Here is a 17911-nt window from a genome sequence, read left to right as displayed (position 1 = left end):
TTCATTGGAAAGGCGGATATACAGAGAGGAGAGACAGAGAGGAAGATCTTCCATCCGATGATTCACTCCCCAAGTGAGTGCAACGGGCCGATGCTATGCTGATCCGAAGCCAGGAGCCTCTTCCGGGTCTCCCACGCGGGTGCAGGTTCCCAAAGCTTTGGGCCGTCCTCGACTGCTTTCCCAGGCCACAGGCAGGGAGCTGGAAGGGAAGCGGGGCTGCCGGGATTAGAACTGGCGCCCATATGGGATCCCGGGCGTGGAAGGCGAGGACCTTTAACCACTTGCGCCACCGCGCCGGGCCCAAGGATTTATTTTTATTGCAAAGTTGGATATACAGAGAGGAGGAGAGACAGAGAGGAAGATTTTCCGTCTGATGATTCACTACCCAAGTGAGCACAATGGCCGGTGCTGAGCTGATCTGAAACCAGGAGCCAGGAACTTCCTCCAGGTTTCCCATGCAGGTGCAGGGTCCCAAAGCTTTGGGCCGTCCTCGACTGCTTTCCCAGGCCACAAGCAGGGAGCTGGAAGGGAAGTGGGGCTGCCAGGATCAGAACCGGCACCCATATAGGATCCCGACGCACTCAAGGCGAGGACCTTAGCCGCTAGGCCACGCCGCCGGGCCCTGACTCAGTTTTTATTTTTCCAAGATTATAAAATCAACACACATCTGCATCTTCCTAAATCAAGCCTCGTTTCTAAAAGAAAGGACATGTCAGGATCAAATATGAAAGAATTCTGAAACACAAATCAGCTTCCTGTAATTCCTTTTTCCCGCTTGGTCATGGGCTTGTGAAGATTTCCTCATGGCCCGGTGACAGTCATTAGGCCTGGGAACGATGCTGTATTTAGCCTAGAAAGCAGCTTGGTTGCTGGGGGGTGCTTGGTGCGCGAGCAGCAGCGAGGGAGCGATACCGTGCGGAGCGATGCGCTCGGAGCCTGTGGTGCTGGTCGCAGCGGCGACTCCTGCAGCGGCAACTCCTGCGGATCCCCGTAACGTTCTGCAGGTCCTCGGAGGTCGCGAAATGAGCTCTGTTTCACGAAGCGAATCCTTAGGTGGAGGCCCGGGCCTCAGTTCCTGGACAAGCAGACCCAGTGGGTCAGCGAGAGAGTTGGAGTCGTTGGTAGTGATACCTGCTTTACTCACAGTGGCAGCGATTCGTGCACAACAGACGGCTTAGGCTGCGATGGCAAGGAGGCCACAGGGGATACGGCCTCTGTGTCTGCCAGTGGTCTCTCTCTCTCTCTCTCACACACACACACACACACACACACACACACACTTGCTTCCTCACATCTACAGCTGCTAGCAAGCAGTCACAGAGACCCACACCCATCCCTAACCCTGCCCCCCAGTTCTTATATGGGCTTGCAAACAACAGTGGCTTGTTACCAAGCAGTTATGTAACAGCATTATGGGCAGCTAGCTGAGCTGGTGTACCTGTTGGTTACCATGGCGCCGGTTGCTATAGATGCACGGAGAGGTGGGAGCACAGAAATACGGCAGAAAGGCTCGGGAACTTGGTAAATCCCACTTTTCAGCCTCATCTTCTCCTCACTCGGTGAATACATAGCCTTGGCACGTGAGTGCCTTGCACCAGCTGGTGTGCCTTATCAACATGCCGAGTTCTTCGCTGTTGCAACATCGCTTTCCAGAACCCCCCCGATGACCAGCTTCTTTAAAATGTGGAGTCTTGTCCCTTCAGTCATTAAACAGCTGTTTTCCCAAGCATCTATTATTGTGTTCCAGGTCCTGTTTCAGCTATTGAGGGCACAATGAAAACAGAATAGACAAAGGCCCTGCCTTCAAGGAACTTTTAAAATTCTAGTTATTGGAGTCCTGGCTGAAGGAGTACAGAAGGTACTTTGGTGTAACAGGAGCTAATTAGCACATTTCTCTTCTGCTTGTCAAATTAATTGGATGCTGTGGTAAAGTGCCTCTTTTGTACTTTTCTTGTGTAGGAGAAGGAAATGCAAATATTGGCAGCAAGCAGTTAGAGCAATGGTCACCTATTTACAGCACTGCTTCCTCAGATGACAAAGCTTAAAAAGCAGCAAACAAGCTGAGTTAAGTTCTTCTTTCGAACTTTCTCCTAAGAAATGAGTCAGCTTTTCTCCAGGCCCATTGTTGGCGCATCTCCTTGGCTGCTTGGGCTTCGGGCCGGAAGGCATTTTTCAGGTATTAAATATTCATGGACACTGGATCCAGTAAGTCTCATCTGTGAAACTTTTGTGCAGAACCCAAGAGTCTTTAAAAAAAAAAAAAAGGTTTATTTTTATTTGAAAAGCAGATCTTACAGAGATAAGAGATAAAGAGAGATCTTCCATCCATTGGTTCATTTCCCAAATGACTGCAACGGCCAGAGCTGAGCTGATCCGAAGCCAGGAGCCAAAAGCTTCCTTCGGGTCTCCCACACAGGTGCAGGGGCCCAAGGACTTGGACCATCCTCTGCTGCTTTCCCAGGCCATAAGCAGAGAGCTGGATGGGAAGTGGAGCAGCTAGGACACGAACCAACGCCCACATGGGCTGCTGGGGCTTGCAGGCTGGAGGCGAGCCTAGTATGCCACCGCAGCAGTCTCTGAACACACGAATCTCCAAGGAGGGGACTGACGGTAGATGAGTTAGTACAGCTCTGTAGAGCGCAGTCCCAGGGAGTATAATGAATTCCTTAGCAAGACTCCAAATTTGAAAAAGACCGAGCGTGAGTTAAATGATTCGTTTTTGAGGCTGAAATTGCTAGCAGCATTTTAAATAAGTTCTATGTTTCCCAAATTGCTTTTTCTACTGACACGTGTACCACCAGAGAGTTGGAAGGAAATGTCAAAAATTCACTTTTTTAAAAAAGATTTGTTTATTTATTTGAAAGGCAGAGTTACAGTGAGAGAAAGAACTAGAGAGAGAGAGAAAAGAGCAAGCAAGTGAGCAGGCAAGAGTGAGCAAGGTACCTTCCATCTGTGGATTCACTACCCAAATAGCTACAACGGCCAAGGCGAGGGCCGGGCCAAACTCAGCTGCCCAGAACTCCCTCCGGGTCTCCTCCATGGCTACAGGGACCCAAGACCTTGAGTCATCTGCCACCGCTTTCCCCGGCGCGTTAGCAAGGAGCTGGATCAGAAACGGAGCAGCTGGGACTCAAACCAGTGCCCAAATGGGACACTAGCAGTGTGGGTCACTTTTTAACCCACTGCTCCACAACACTGATCTCAATTCACTCTAACGTTCTTTATAAAAATGTGTTTATTTATTTTAAGACAGTTTTAGAGAGGGGAAAGGCAGAGAGAGAGAGAGCGCTTTGCTCCTTTGGTTCACTCCCTAGGTAGCTGTGACGACCAGCCCTGAACCTGGCTGAAGTCATCTGGGTCTCCTGCATGGGTGGCAGGCACCCCCAAGCACTTGTATCATCTTTTGCTGCTTTTCCCAGGGAGCTGGATCGGAAATGGAGTAGCCAGGACACGAACCAGCACCTGTAGGGGAGGCTGGCCCCGCAGGTGGCAGCTTTACTCACTATGTCACAATACCAGACCCTCCTGTTCTTTTTCATCGCCCGTGTTTCTTGGGAGTTTCTGCTCTCCTAGAGTCCGCTCCCCCCTGAGAGGGGTAGTCATAGAGAACTGAGCTACCTTCTCTACTACCCAGAGCTCTTGGTGACTTGGTTTGGTTCGATTATCCTGAAAGAGTGGCCCTGTGTGCCTGCAGCCTGTGTCCAAGTGCTTGGGATGTGGTTGGGTGCCTTCCAGGTGTATCAGCAGGGAGCTGAGTTGAAAGCCAAGCAGCCTGGACTCACATAGGCACTTGGTTGTAACAGGCAGCTTAGCCCACAGCGCCACAATGCCTACCTTAGAATCGGAACGTTTCCCAAAGCTCCCCTGACCGCTGCATGTCCCTTCTCAGAATTACACCCCCTTGTGGAGTTCATGACTCCTTCTCCTCCTGTACTTAGGGATTTGTTTTTCTATAAAAGAAATAGCACAACTGGTAGAATTTGAGGCCCGTGAATTGTTACTTTGTGAAATTAATCACAAGTGTAGGTGTTATGACAAAAGGTTTGCCTTCTCAGTGTAAGGATTTTTAGTGTCACACCAATATATGTTCCTTAAGTGACAGTTTTCTGGTTTTATTATGAGTTGGTTTTAAATTTTTGTTTACTTTTCACTTTATTTGAAAGAGGAACAGAAAGAGGGAGACTCTTCTTCCATGTGCTGGTTCACTCCCCAGCTGCTGCAGGGTGGGGCCAGGCTGGAACCTGGAACAGGAGGCTGGAGCCTGGAGCTGGACTCTGGAACCTGGAGCAGGACCCTGGGGCAGGACCCTGGAGCCGGAGCCTGGAGCAGGACCCTGGAGCCGGAGCCTGGAGCAAGACCCTGGAGCAGGACCCTGGAGCCGGAGCCTGGAGCCGGAGCCTGGAGCAGGACCCTGGAGCTGCTCCAGACCTCCGCTGTGGCTGACTGAGGCCCAGGGACTTAAGCTGCCTTGGAGGTGGAGTGGCTGGGACCAGAAGCAGGTCCTTCCCTACGCGATGGAGGCATCCCGAGTGTGACCTTACTGCTTGCCCCCACCTGCTCCAATTTTCTAGTTTTAAATGACAATTCCTGGGGCAGATGGATTCAGGAATTATCTCAAGATTCCCCTTCAGAAATAGTAACATTCCACTGTGCAAACACAGGATTTGCCAAATGCAATCTAATTGAAAATTCAGTTGGCCGATTTCAAGGGAAATGCCGAATCAGCGAATTTTGATGCCGCTTTGCCCAAGCAGAAGGCAGGGTGAGTCTAAAAACAGAAAAATGTCCAGGCCCCATCTGCATTTCACAGCTGAGAAAATGAGCTCTAGGCTTGACATTAGCATTGCAAAGCATCCGTGTTATTAAGCCCCACACCAGGCCTTGCAGGTACTAAGGAGGCAGTGAGGAAGAGGCTAGGTCAAGAGACCTGTTTAACATCGCACAGCCAGTGTGTGGTTTGGTAGGCAGGAGGTCCCTGTGGGCAAGCAAGTTCCTGGGTCCTTTGGTTTTCATAACAGAAACTATATTCATTATTTTTATAATAGTACTTGAATGAAAATAACTTTACAATGAAGTGTATTTAGCTCACAATGTTAGAGGTTCAAGGGTACGGTGCTGGGCATGGATTCAGAAAGGGTAAGAACCATCTTGGTTATGCCACACCGCGGTTGGAGTATTTGCAAGGAGAAAACGTGTTGCAAAAAAAAGAACCAATGAGAAGCTAGGATCCCCAAATCTCCTTTGAGGACATGCCCTTAACTGACCTAAAGATTCCCAATTAAACCCCACCTCTTAATGGTTCCAGCACCGTCCGGGACTGTCACCTGGGGGCCTCCCTCTCCCAGCCAGAGCACCGTTTACAAGGAGTAGTTCATCAGTTTTATGGGATGTGTTAGTATTATAGGATAAGCTTGTGGTGTGAAGCTGGACCGGTTTGGGTTCACTGTTCTGCCATCTTTTAGCATACGGTTATTTTCAGATTTCTTCATTTCTGTGAGCCCCATCTTCTGTCTCTATCTCAAAACAGAATGATAGGAGGTTGGTGGGGATGAGTGATGACCCCCCAATACCTGTGCTCTGACCCACCTGTGTGACGGCGTCGCTTCCTCTGCAAAGGGCTTTACCGTGTTTGCATAAGTTAGGGATTCTGAGATTGTTCTAAAAGAAATTGTGTTCTTGTAAGAGAAAGGCAAAGAGGCGCTTGATTATCTTGTGGCGAACAGCAATTGAAGTGATGTGGCCGCAAGCCAAGGAATGCAGGAACTCACCAGAAGCTCCAAGAGAGCAGGAACAGGCGACAGCCTTCCTGTCGGAGTCCCCAGAGAGACAAGTGATCTGGGTGGTTTGATTTCAGCTCACTAAACCTCCCCTTAGAATCTGGTGTGTAGAAGTGTCAGAGAAGAAAAATTGTCTTGGGAAGAAAGAGAGAGAGAAAGAGAAAGGGAGGAAGATAAAGAAAGAAGAAGAAAAGAATAAAAGAGGGGATGAGCTCTAGCAAGTGAGTCTGAGGACCATGGCAAGATGCTGGCATAGAGAGCAACTGTGTTTGCTGTGAGTGTACCTCCTACTCCTGAAATAAATACTCTAACTAAAATGCTTACCAGAGACCCCGCTAGTATGCAGCTAGTATCCAACTAATACACAGTTAATGCACAACTAATACCCAGCTAGTATACAGCTAGTATCCAACTAATACCCAGCTAGTACACAGTTAGTATATAACTAATACTCAGCTAGTATCCAACTAATACTCAGCTAGTACACAGTTAATACACAACTAATACCCAGCTAGTACACCGTTAGTATACGACTAAAACACAGCTAATACACAGATAACATACAGCTAGTACCCAACTAGCACCTAGCAAGTACACAGCTAGTACCCAGCAACCCAACTAATACACAGTTAGTACCCAAGAAATACACAGATAATACCCAGCTAGTACACAGTTAATATACAACTAGTATACAGCAAATAACAATCTTATACCCAGCTAGTACTCAGCTAGTACCCAGCTAGCATAATAAGTACACAGTTAATATGTAACAGATACACAGTTAATATCCAGCTAGTATCTATCTAGTATACAGATAACATACAGCTAGTACCCAACTAGTACTTAGCAAGTACACAGCTAGTACCCAGGTAAAACATAGATAATATCTAACTAGTACCCAGCTAATACAAAGCTAATACCCAGCTAGTACCTAGCCAATACACAGCTCGTGCCCAGCTAATACAAGCTAACACCCACCGGTGCTGAGATTTGCAGCCAGCCCTGTAGGGTGCCACGCTGGCGTGCCACATCATTACGGTCTGCTGTCAGGGGCTGCCTTTCCCTGCTCTCAGTGAAAACCATTAGGTTGTTCCCTTTTGTGCCTCAATCTTGTTGTCTTCGAACTTTAAAACCAGTTCATGCTAACTGTAGAATTTGCAAGTACAGAGAGCTCAGGATGGAGAGACACTCCCCAAATGGCAGCAGTGAAACCAGGAGCCAGCAACTCCATCCGGGTCTCCCAGATGCATGAGCAGGGACCTGGGCTGGAAGTGGAACAGCCAGAACTTGCACTGGCACCCATGTGAGATGCCAGCATTGCCAGCGGCTTAGCCTGTTTTGCCACAGTGCCAACCTCAGTTCATGTGTTGTGGTTGTTTTTTTTTTTAACCTGTGAATTTTCTTTTACCTGTAAATTTCTTCAGCCCATTTTTTTTCCAAAGGAGACGTTAATATTTTTCTCAGTGTCTAGGAAGAGCACAAATGGAGGAGTGATTTTGTTTTTTTGAGAATTGCTAGAAGGTTAATAGTTTGAGGATGGCATTGTGGCATGGTGGACAAAGCCGTGGCTTGCTGTGCTGGCCATCCTATGGGTGTGTGGTTCTGGTTTGGGTCCTGGCTGCTCCATTTCCATTCTGGCTTCCGGTTAATGCCCTGGGAAGACAGCAGAAGATGGTGCAAGGGCTTGAGCCGCTGCAGCCGTGTGGAAAACCCAGAAGAACGCTCCTGGCTGCTGGTTTTAGCGTGATCTTTGAGGAGTGAACCATTAGGTGGAAAATCTTTGTCCCTCTCTCTGCCTATAACTCTGAATTTCAAATAAATGAAATCTTCCCCCGAAATGGGAAAATGTCGGTAGTTCTCTGACCGGCTGCTTTGATGCTTGCTATCTGTTGCTGCCAGGCTGCTCGGCCGGGTCCCAGGCTGTGCGCGCCCTGGCTGTGTTTCTGCAGGCTTCCGGCCGGCAGCTCTGCACCCGCTGGCCTCGGGCGCCCCCGCGTGTCCAGCCTGGGGCTCGCGGCAGTGCAGGTGCACAGGAAGACGGGGCTGCAAAACAACCGCGCCTGGAGCCTGTCCGCCGCTTGTTGCTACTGATTTTACTGCAAAAATGGAAAAGAACAACAACAACAAAAAAAAAACCCTCAAAAGCCTTTGTCCTCTCTGGCCCCGCCACCGGCCTGCTGTGGTCCTGTCTGTGAGAGGGAGGGAAGGCCAGTGTCACCACCCACTCACTCCCGTGACACCTGCAGTTACCGCCTCACTCCTGCACGATTCATTTTTTTCCCCTCTTGACCGGCTCGCTCTTAGCAGCATACAGAGATTGTGTCGTATTTCCCAACTTTCCTTTATGTCCGGAGGCGCCTGTGGGTCCGTCTGCCCTCTCTGCACTTTGTCTCCAGCCCTCGTGGCAGGCTTTGTGCTCCCGTGCTGCCGTCCCGTCGCGGGGTCCCTGTGGTGTCTGCTGTCTCCGAGCCTGGGGCTTTGCCCTGCCCTGCCCTGCCCTCCCGCGCTGCCCCTTCCTGGCGCTGCCCCTTCCTGGCGCTGCCCCTTCCAGGCGCTCGTCCCCTCGCCTCCCCAGCTGCTGGGGCCTGCTTCGCTCTTCTTCAGCATTGTTTGTTCTGACCTCAGACTCAAGGCCCTCCTCTGTGCCCTCCTCCTCTGTGCCCTGGAACCCTCTGAAGCCCTGTGGTGCCACACCTCTCCTCGGAGCCCCGTGCGTGCCCATCGGTGAGTACAGCACGTCTGCGTACAGCGTTTGCGTGTCCCAGTGCGCCCGCAGGTGGAGGTTGGTTTTGGCCAGCTGGTGTCTGTGGGGCATGGCGGGGAGGGCGCTTCTCCCTGGCTTTTGCTTCTCTCGGGTACTTCAGTGGTTGTCAGGGCAACAGGCTGCCTAGGAAACCCGTGCTGTTTGGTGAATCGTGAGTCAATGAGTTGTTTCACGCGTTTGCATGGATACTCCGGCTGACTATTAGCGCATATGAAATGTCACATGAAAGTACAGACACAAGACCGTAACACCTTGACTTAGCACTTTCCTCCTCCAATTACTCACATGTAACTCTGTGTGTAACGAGTCATTTTACTTTTCCAGTTGTTTTCTGTCCGTTTTAACTTTGGTTCATTTGAAAGGCAGAGGTACACCCTCTGATCCCATCCACTGATTTGCTCGGCAGGATGCCCACAACACCAGGGCTTGAGCCAGGCCACAGGCAGGAAGCAGAACTCAACTCTGGGCCTCAGGCTGTTGTCTCCTGGGGTGAACATGAGCAGGAAGTCCAGCCCAGGCACTCCCATTTGGGATGCAGCGTCTCAAGCAGCACCCCACACACCACACCAAATGCCGACCCTTGTTCAATGTGTAACTTTTGTAAATTTTTTATTTCAAGAATTTTTTCTTAAATGTCTGTGTATTTCCTTGAAGAGCTACAGAGAGCAAGCCAGAAAGAGCTCTTCCATCCTCAGATTTGGCCCCCTCCCCTGCAAATGTCTCAGAACAGCCAGGTTGGGACCAGGCGGAAGCCAGGAGCTGCGCCCTTGTCTCCCACGTGGGTGACGGGCCCTGGCTGTCGCCATCTGCTGGCGTCCCAGGGGATGACAGGAAGAAGCCGGTTTGGAAGCAGAGTAGCAGGGACCCAAACCAGTGCTCTGCATCCAAGGGCGGCTTAACTCACCTCCCAACAGCACCAGCTCCCTTTCAAAGCATTGTGTATTGTAGACATGAAGGAATTTTACCTTCATAGGGATAACCTGGATTCATTAGTATTATTTTTTAAATTATTCTGAACAATGTTAATTCTATGTATTTTAGGTGAGTGACTATTTTAAAGCCTTAAGATAAAATAAGGTTATCTCTTTTTTTTAGGCTGCATTAAAATAAATTTTTTAAGATTTATTTTTATTATTTTTTTATTGGAAAGGCGTATATATAGAGAGGAGAGACAGAGAGGAAGATCTTCCTTCCAATGATTCACTCCCCAAGTGAGCCCAACGGCCGATCCGAAGCCAGGAGCCTCTTCCGGGTCTCCCACGCGGGTGCAGGGTCCCAAAGCTTTGGGCCGTCCTCGACTGCTTTCCCGAGCCACAAGCAGGGAGCTGGAAGGGAAGCGGGGCCGCCGGGATTAGAACCGGCACCCATATGGGATCCCGGGCGTGCAAGGCAAGGACCTTAACCACTACGCCACTGCACCGGGCCCTAAAATAAATTTTTATCCTACTGTTAATTTTATGAAATATCATTAAAATGTCTGTACCCTGGGGGCCGCGTTGTGGCATAGCATGAAAACCCTCCATCTACAGTGCCAGTGTCCCATACAGGTGCCAATTTGCATTCCGGATTCTCTGCTTCTAATTGGGCTCCGTGCAAACTGCTTGGGAAAAAAGCAGTGGAAGTTGGCCCACGTGCTTGGGTTCTGGTGCCCAGGTGGCAGACCTGGGTCAAGTTCCTACTTCCTGGCTTCCGCTTGGCCCAGCCCTGACTGTGGCAGCCATTGGAGGGTAGACCCGCAGGGAGCAGACCCCATGCTCCGGTCTTTCCCTTTCTCTCTCTTTCTTTTCTTCTTTATTTTTGATAATCTTTACATAGTTAATTAGGACACAAAGGTCCAAGGGCTGCAGGGAAGTGGATAAGACTATTATTTCCTCATCATTTTTTTCCCTTATCTGGGACAAGGGGGGCTATGAAGGGAGAAGCCCCACCCAGCCTCCCGCCCATCCCAGGTCCCTGATGTGGGGCATGCTCCGAGGGTCTTGTTCAAGTGGTTTTGATAGTTCAGCAGGTCTGAATTGCTGCCAGTCTCGCCATTCCAAGTACGATGAGGTTGCTGAGGAATCCGCTGATTGGCATAGTCCATCTTAGAGTCTCTGTTTGCCCTGTCTTTCACTGCCAACACATGGCTGGGGTAGTTGATTGACTTGTTCTGTCCTGTCTTTTCATGGTTAGGGATCTGAATCCAGCAGATTGGGGAGATCCCTAAAGAAACTTTGTCTGAGGTGTTCCCAGACCAGGTTCTTGTGTGTACTGGCAAGTACAGGGCCCGGTACAGACAATCACCCCGATCAGCTGGTGGTTGCAATTGCTGGGTCGGTTCTGTTTCCAGCTCTGTCTTCCACTGGAACCAATGGGTGTTGCAGTCCAGCCTGGTTCTGCCCAGCACACACTCGGGCCTCACATAAACCAGTGGGAGCTGCAGCCTAGCCAGAGCGACCCACAGTAACCCCCACCAGGCCCGCCTTTACCCTGGTTCCCTTGCTTTCTAACTGACTTTCAAACAAATTAATACACCTGTCCTGTAAATGTTTATCAGCACAGGATTCCTCTGTTGAGCATCTGTTTGGCTTTTGCATGCCCCGTCACTCGCTGTGGATTAAAATGGTTCCTGCCCTTCCTAGGTTTTCTCTCTAAGGAATGTTTGCACTTTGTTCACGGTTCTCACTAACGAGTTGCATGACGGACCGAATGCTTAAAGCACAGTTCCCTGCGTGCAAGTTCACTCACACCTCGCGTTACATAAACACTGATATTGAAAGGCAGCGCAAGCACGCTGCTTATCGTTTGTGCTTTATCTCAGACAACAGGAAGCCTGGCCTGAGCAGGAGGATTTTAGTCTCTTGCAAGTGGGGATGTTTAGACTCAGGAGGTTGGCGGAGGAGGGCGGGGGTGGGGGGGGTGGATTACGGACTTGTGGTTACGCCAGAAGTCTTTGAAGTATCAAGCCTTGCCACTTCCTGAAAAAATGCAGATGATACTTGTGTGGGTGTTGGCAGATGCGAGAATCAGAAATAGAATTTAGGCCGTCCTGTTTCCATTCTGAGAGTGATAACCATGCCTTTAGAGCTGTGCTGGCCGATACGGCAGCCACGAGTTAAAATATGGCTGTTTAAAATAAAACTAATTAGAATGAAAGAAGATGCACAGTCCCACTCTGGCTGCACGGACCATGTTTCAGGTGCCCTGCCCTTGATCTGGGAGCCAGCGCCTTTGCCTGCTCATGTAGAAAACATGATGGAACATTATGGAAAATTCTGCTGGCTAGCACGAGTTTAAAGGCAAAAGAAACATATTTTTCTGCTTGTGGTTTGGTGGGTTCTGCGATACTCCTGTGTTACTAGTCTGTTATGTTTATTTAGTGAATTTTTAAAAATAGACTTTATTTTAAAAAGACTTTTTTTTTTTTTTTTTTTTTGGAAAGTCAGATTTCTAGAGAGAAGGAAATACAGAGAGAAAGATCTTCCATCCGCTGGTTCACCTCCCAAAGGGCTACAATGCCTGGAGCTGAGCTGATCTGAAGCCAGGAGCTTCTTTCGGGTCCCCCAACAGGTGCAGGGTCCTGAGACTTTGGGCCATCCTCGACTGCTTTCCCAGGCCACAAGCAGGGAACGGGAAGGGAAGGAAGCAGCTGGGATATGAACTGGTGTCCATATGGGATCCTGGTGCATGCAAGGTGATGCTTCAGGCACTATGCTGCCGCGCCGGGCCCAGCTTTATTTTTTTAGTGTAGTTTTAAGCGAACAGTGTAACTTAGCAGAGGTCCAGGTTTTTGCCTTTGTCCTTCCACCCTGTTCCCTAACCTCCCCCCGGACCAGCATCCCACCCAGCGTGCTTCTTTGGTCACAGAGGTTGAACGTACACCAGTACAACTTGATCATCCCAAGTCCGTCGTTTGCCATTGGAATTCACACGTGGTGTTGGGTATTCTGTCGATATGCCCAAGTGTACAATGGCCTCCAGCTGCCATTACAGCATCATACAATGCAGAGTGCTTGCATCACTGTCCTGGGCTAGGTCAGGGTGAGCCCAGGAGCCAGGAGTTCCTTCTGGTCTCTTGTGTGGGTGACAGAAACCCACATATTTGGGCTGTCCCGTGCTGCCCCCTGGCAGGTGCATTAGCCGGAAGCTGGCCGAGGAGTGCAGGGGGTCGAGGGCTTGAACCAAGCACGCTGGTAAAGGCTGCAGGCGTCTCAGGGGCAACCTAGCTTGCTGCACTGCAGTGCCTGCCCCAACAACCACATCTTCAAGGGAAAAAAATGTACCCCAGAAAGAATTTTCTGACAAAATCTCTAATTTCCTGCAATGTGGATTGAAGGCTGTGCCTGCGATTTTATCTGCAGAGCCTAAAGTTAAATTGCTTGTTCCAAATCCTAACATTGGCATTGTTTTTCAAATAGTCAGTTGTAGACCGATTCTTCTGCCTTCTCTAGCTTGTGCACCTTGCCACTCGTCACCAGAGGCCTCAGCGTGCTTTGCAAAACCGCCCTCCTGTTATATCCCAAAGACGACGTCTGCCCCTTTAAAACAGATGGAGTCAGTCCTTGAGCCCAGCTATTCAGAGTGGGTTCTGTTAGTGCGAAGGAATGGAGGAGTGTCACTGACGGGCACATGCCCTGTGCCAGCCATCCCCTCTTGCACTTTTGCACATGAAATCTGTGTGTGTGTGTGTGTGTGTGGTCACGGCCTCTGTCTTCCAACCCTGGGCGGATAACTACAGACATGGCCTTACTCTGCAGGCCTGTCTTCGCTGTGCAGGGACCACCCAGCGGCAGGACATTGAGGAAAGCAGAGCCAGGTCCCGGCCAGTGTGTTGTGTCGGCAGCTGTCATCGAATGCCCACCTTGCACCCCGGGGGCCGCCGGATGACTGTTCCAGGAGCTCATTATTGGACTCCTCATTCCAGTCTTGGCTGAGCTGGCACATTTGGCGGCCCACGGTACAAATGGGAAGTTCACGGGTCTAACTAGGGAACAGTGAATAGGCATAGTGATACGGCTCTAAGCCAGTCTAATGTAGGAGTTGCCACTTAGAGCCGGGGACAGGATGTGCTGTGTCGCGATTGTCTGTGAGTTACAGAGCATGCTGCATGTGGCAGAACTGCGTTCATATCTTACCGCCTGCAAGACGCCTTCAGCATGCATTGGTTCACATGCATTGGTGCCAAGAACTGGCTGTTAGGGTTCTGGTGGAGAAGGCTTGAATCTTCTGCCTCCCTAGCAGTTGTGGCGTTGAGTGCCCCAGAGGCAGCTGTGGACCTGGAGGGGGAAGTGGATGTCAGTGAGGCCCAGGGGCCCACTGTGCGACTCTGTGGGTCTTGCGAGAGAGCAGCTGGAGGCAGGGGCTTCTCTTCCCTGTCAGTGGGAGCAGACCTGGCTGCTAAGGACCTTGTGTGCACTCCAGGGTTTTGATCCTCTGTTGTTGGCCTGGCAGCAAGCTACTTGTTGTTTGTAGATAGAAAGTATGATTCAACCCTTTCTGCTGAAGATTTACTTATTTGCAACAGAGACATCTTTCATCTGCTGGTTCACCTCCCAAATGGCTGCAAAGCCCAAGCCAGTGGCGCATGCGCTTGGACCATCTTCTGCTACCTTCCCAGGCGCATTAGCAGGAAGCTGGATTGAAAGCGGATTCACTGAGACTCAGACTAGCTCTGTGATACGGGATGATGGCATACAAGTGGGCCTTAACTCACTGTGCCGCAATGCCACTCTCGAATTCTATTCTTCATGGTCAAAGCTCCAACACACAAAAAAATTACGCAGCCTTCAAAGCACTCTGTAACCACCGCTTTCCTTTCCCCATACTGATTGGCCACTCGCAGGGTGGGTTATATATCATGCAAGGCTCCTTAGGAATATAACCAGGGGCTCCTGGCAGAAGGGACTGTGATTTGTCTGGATACAGTCGTTTGGTTGAGGATTACTGCTCATCTGATACCTGAACTTGATCGCCTCAGGTGGCTGAGGCAGAGTCTGCCCGGGAAAGCATGTCTTGCCCAGCGGCCCCGCTGCAGCAGCCCACCCCAAGCTGCAGCATCTCACTGGCACCTCGCCCCAAAGTCCTCTGCAGCTGCAGTCAGAGTGGTCAGCTGGCACCCTGCCTGAGCACCTAACGCCAGCACCACACCCCCCCCCCCGGCTTCAAGTCTAGGCTTCCCAGCTTCCCAGCAGGGAAGCCTGGGCACATCCTTCGGCATCTCTTCGCCTCAGTTTTCCCATCTGTGCAGTGGGTCTGTGGCTGGTCTGTGATTGTCCCCTTCCCACAGCCCCCCTGCTTGCTGCTGTGAGAACCTTCCATTCCGCTCTCCCCTTCCCAACCCAGGTAGTTCTCTCTGTCTTTCTCCTCGTGTCTTTCTGAGCTCCCCATCATCCTTGCTACATGCCTGGATCAGATGGTGAACAGGCAGCCCTCCAAGGGTAGAGCAGGGTGGAGACAGTACAGAGCGGGCATGGATGCCAGGGCAGGTAGAAGAATCTTCACGGTGCCCTGTGGCACCCTGGTCTGCAGTCCTGACTTCACCCTGGAGCCTGGTCCCTTGCAGTGTGCCACATGCCCGGCTGTCCATCCGTAAAGCCCCCACACCCGCAGCACAAGTTTTCTCCCTGACCACTCTCTGCCATTGTGCCGGCTGCTTGTCAATGTGCCATGGCCTGAATACCTCTTCTCAATTTCCTGTGCCCGTTCTCTTTGCTGGGAGCCCCATCACGGAGTGCTGCATATCCAGCCCCAATATCCTTGCTCTCCACAGCCTTCCTGCAACACACACAGCTGTGGCCTTGGTTTCTTGGTGGGAACGCTTCCTCCGTGGACCAGAGCATCGACTCTGCAAACAGAGGTCACATCATGGTCATCCCTGCGTTCATTTGTGGTGCCTCCCAGAGAGCTGGAATGAACATGAGTGCTCAGAAGATCAGTTGCGTTGCAATGACGAATGCCAAGGCTGGCTGCATCCCACTGCCTGGCTGCAGGTGGTGGTACACCAGTGAGTCCAGCACAGTGAGCCCTGCTGTGTGTTGAGTGTAAACAGACCGCTCCCTGCACCTGCCCTTCCCGCATGCATCCAGATGTGGCTACTGTCACGTCCTCCAGGGGCACCTTGTGTGTCAGTTTCTAGAATTTCTCTGTGTCTACTCCATGTTTTATTTCCGCTCCAGGGCTTTGGCTGCTCAAGGGCAGGTGACCTGTTTGCACGGCTCGTCGTAGACTCTGTACCTAGAATGTTCTTCAATAGGTCTTTTATGAACGTGTTATTTTTGTCTCTTGTCTCCGTATTCCACCTGTGCTTATTTTTCATTCCTTGATTTGTGGTTCCAAGTAAACCACGTCTCATTGCAATTTGGATCATTTCAAACCTACCTAGGAGTTTTGAAATGCATAACACACACTATTCAATCTTGTAATTGAAAACTGGCTTCGTCTTGTGTTATTTTACCATTGTGATGGTCTAACCAGATTTCACTATTAATGAATGACTTCAGGGAAGCTCTTTTTAAAGGTCATGGATGATGCTTAATAACCTGAAAAAAGGTTATGTTGTGGAAACAGGAAGTAGCAGCATAGCGTAAAAGCTTCCATTTATTGAAGCCCTCACTGCCGTCCAGCTATCTGTTCATCTGAGGTTGATTATTCTGGAACAAGCGTCCTGGAAAGGAAATTAAAGTTGTGGCTTGACATAACAGAGCTTTTGTGCACCTTATATGTTAGAGATATTAGGAAAAAAGATACAGATCCAAAAAAAAAAAAAAAGAGCAGTCGGTTTTGAGGGAGTGACTAAATAGGTTTGTGGACAGTGGAAACCTAAAAAATGGAGCAGATGGTCCTCATGATTTGGGGAGGATTAACTGGAGCTGTGTTGTAACAGGTGTTTACTGACGTATCTGTTAGAAGCTAATTGCCTCTTGTCCGCCTGATAGCTTAAGCTTAGGTTTGGGGCTTTCATAACCGGAGCAATTAAGTGCTCAATAGTGCCCCCTTTTTTTCTGTTAATTTACCAATGAGTAGTTGAAGTTATCCGGATAATTTGGTTTATTTTAGAGTTAATTGTAAGTAATTAGAAATTGAGTTTTACTAAGCAGCTTGCCCTTTATTTATTATAGCCTTTAGCTATAATAGAATTTCTTATGTCCTTTTTTTTTTTTTTAGCAGCCTCTTAGGAAAAATAAGCCTAGGTGGTATCTGTGAAGATAATTGTTTTTTAATTTATTTGTATGAAAGGCAGAGTGACCCAGAAGAGAGTACAGACTGGGAGAGAGAGAGAGAGACAGAGACAGAAATTGAGACAGTGGGAGAAAGGAATATCTTCCACCTGCTGTTTTACTCCCTAAACGCCCACAGCAGCCTTGGCCGAAGTTAGGACCATGGAACTCCGTCCGGGTGTCCCGTGTGGCCAGCAGGAGTCCAAACACATGAGCCATCCTCTGCTGCCTGGCACATGAGCAGGAAGCTGGATAGCAAGTGGGGAAGCCAGGACTTGACGTGGCATTGCCACATGGGATGGGCACCTCCCCAGGAGTGGCCAAGCACGCTGTGCCACAGCATCGCCTGAAGATGATGTTGTAAGCGAGATGAGAAAAGAATGCTTGGTGGTGCTTTTTTTTTTTTTTAAGATTTATTTATTTTTACTGGAAAGGAAGATATACAGAGAGGAGGAGAAACAGAGAGGAAGATCTTCCATGCAATAATTCACTCCCCAAGTGACTGCAATGGCCGGTGCTGCGCCAATCCAGAGCCAGGAACTTCATCCAAGTCTCCCATGCAGATGCAGGGTCCCAAGGCTTTGGGCCGTCCTCGACTGCTTTCCCAGGCACACCGCAGGATGCAATACGGCAGGGAGCTTGGATGGGAAGTGGGGCTGCCGGGATTAGAACCGGCGCTCATCTGGGATCCTGGTGCATGCAAGGCAAGGACCCACCCACTAGGCACTGCGCTGGGCCCAGCAGTGCTAATTGTAATAGCTGCACTGGAAATTGTTTAAGTGCCGTTTAATCAATAGAATGGATGGTCTCTTCACACAATGGGAAACTACTCCTCATTAAAAATGCAACTGCCTTTATGTTTAATATGGATTAATGTCAAACATAAGTTTAAGTGAAAGAAGCCAGCTATCAAAGAATGTGTACTGCATGATTCATTTCAAGCCGAAGCGGGAGTTCAGTGCGGCAGTGAGCACTGTGTTTAGGATGCTTGCCTCCCGGGTTAGAGTGCCTGGGTTCAAATCCTGGCTCCACTCTCGATTCCGCTTCCTGCTGATGCACACCCTGGAGGCTGCAGGGGACGGCTCGTGCTCCCTGCCACCACCCACACCTTCCAGGCTTCTGGCTTTGGCCTGGTCCCGCCCCGGCATTTGCTTTGAGGAATGAGCCCTCGATGG

General features: G+C 50.0%; 1 protein-coding gene across 2 annotated transcripts in view; it reads left to right on the top strand.

Annotated features, from left to right (window-relative positions):
• Positions 1-17911, top strand: part of SHLD1 (shieldin complex subunit 1) — an 82099-nt gene that overhangs the window by 38806 nt on the left and 25382 nt on the right. Inside the window, exon 3 of one of the 2 annotated variants that reach the window (XM_040980986.1) lies at positions 15290-16767. The exons of the other annotated variant lie outside the window; for it this stretch is intronic. Coding sequence (XP_040836920.1) covers positions 15290-15558 — 269 coding nt within the window. The 3' untranslated portion in view covers positions 15559-16767. Of the gene's footprint in view, positions 1-15289; positions 16768-17911 lie in introns of those variants that run through there. 2 annotated transcript variants of the gene reach the window in all.

This window comes from Ochotona curzoniae, unplaced genomic scaffold (genome assembly GCF_017591425.1).
Source record: "Ochotona curzoniae isolate NIBS_2020 unplaced genomic scaffold, NIBS_Ocur_1.0 contig_3520, whole genome shotgun sequence".
Lineage (NCBI taxonomy): Eukaryota > Metazoa > Chordata > Mammalia > Lagomorpha > Ochotonidae > Ochotona > Ochotona curzoniae.
The sequence above is the reverse complement of the archived record's forward strand: the minus strand, read 5'-3'. Positions and strand labels throughout refer to the sequence as shown.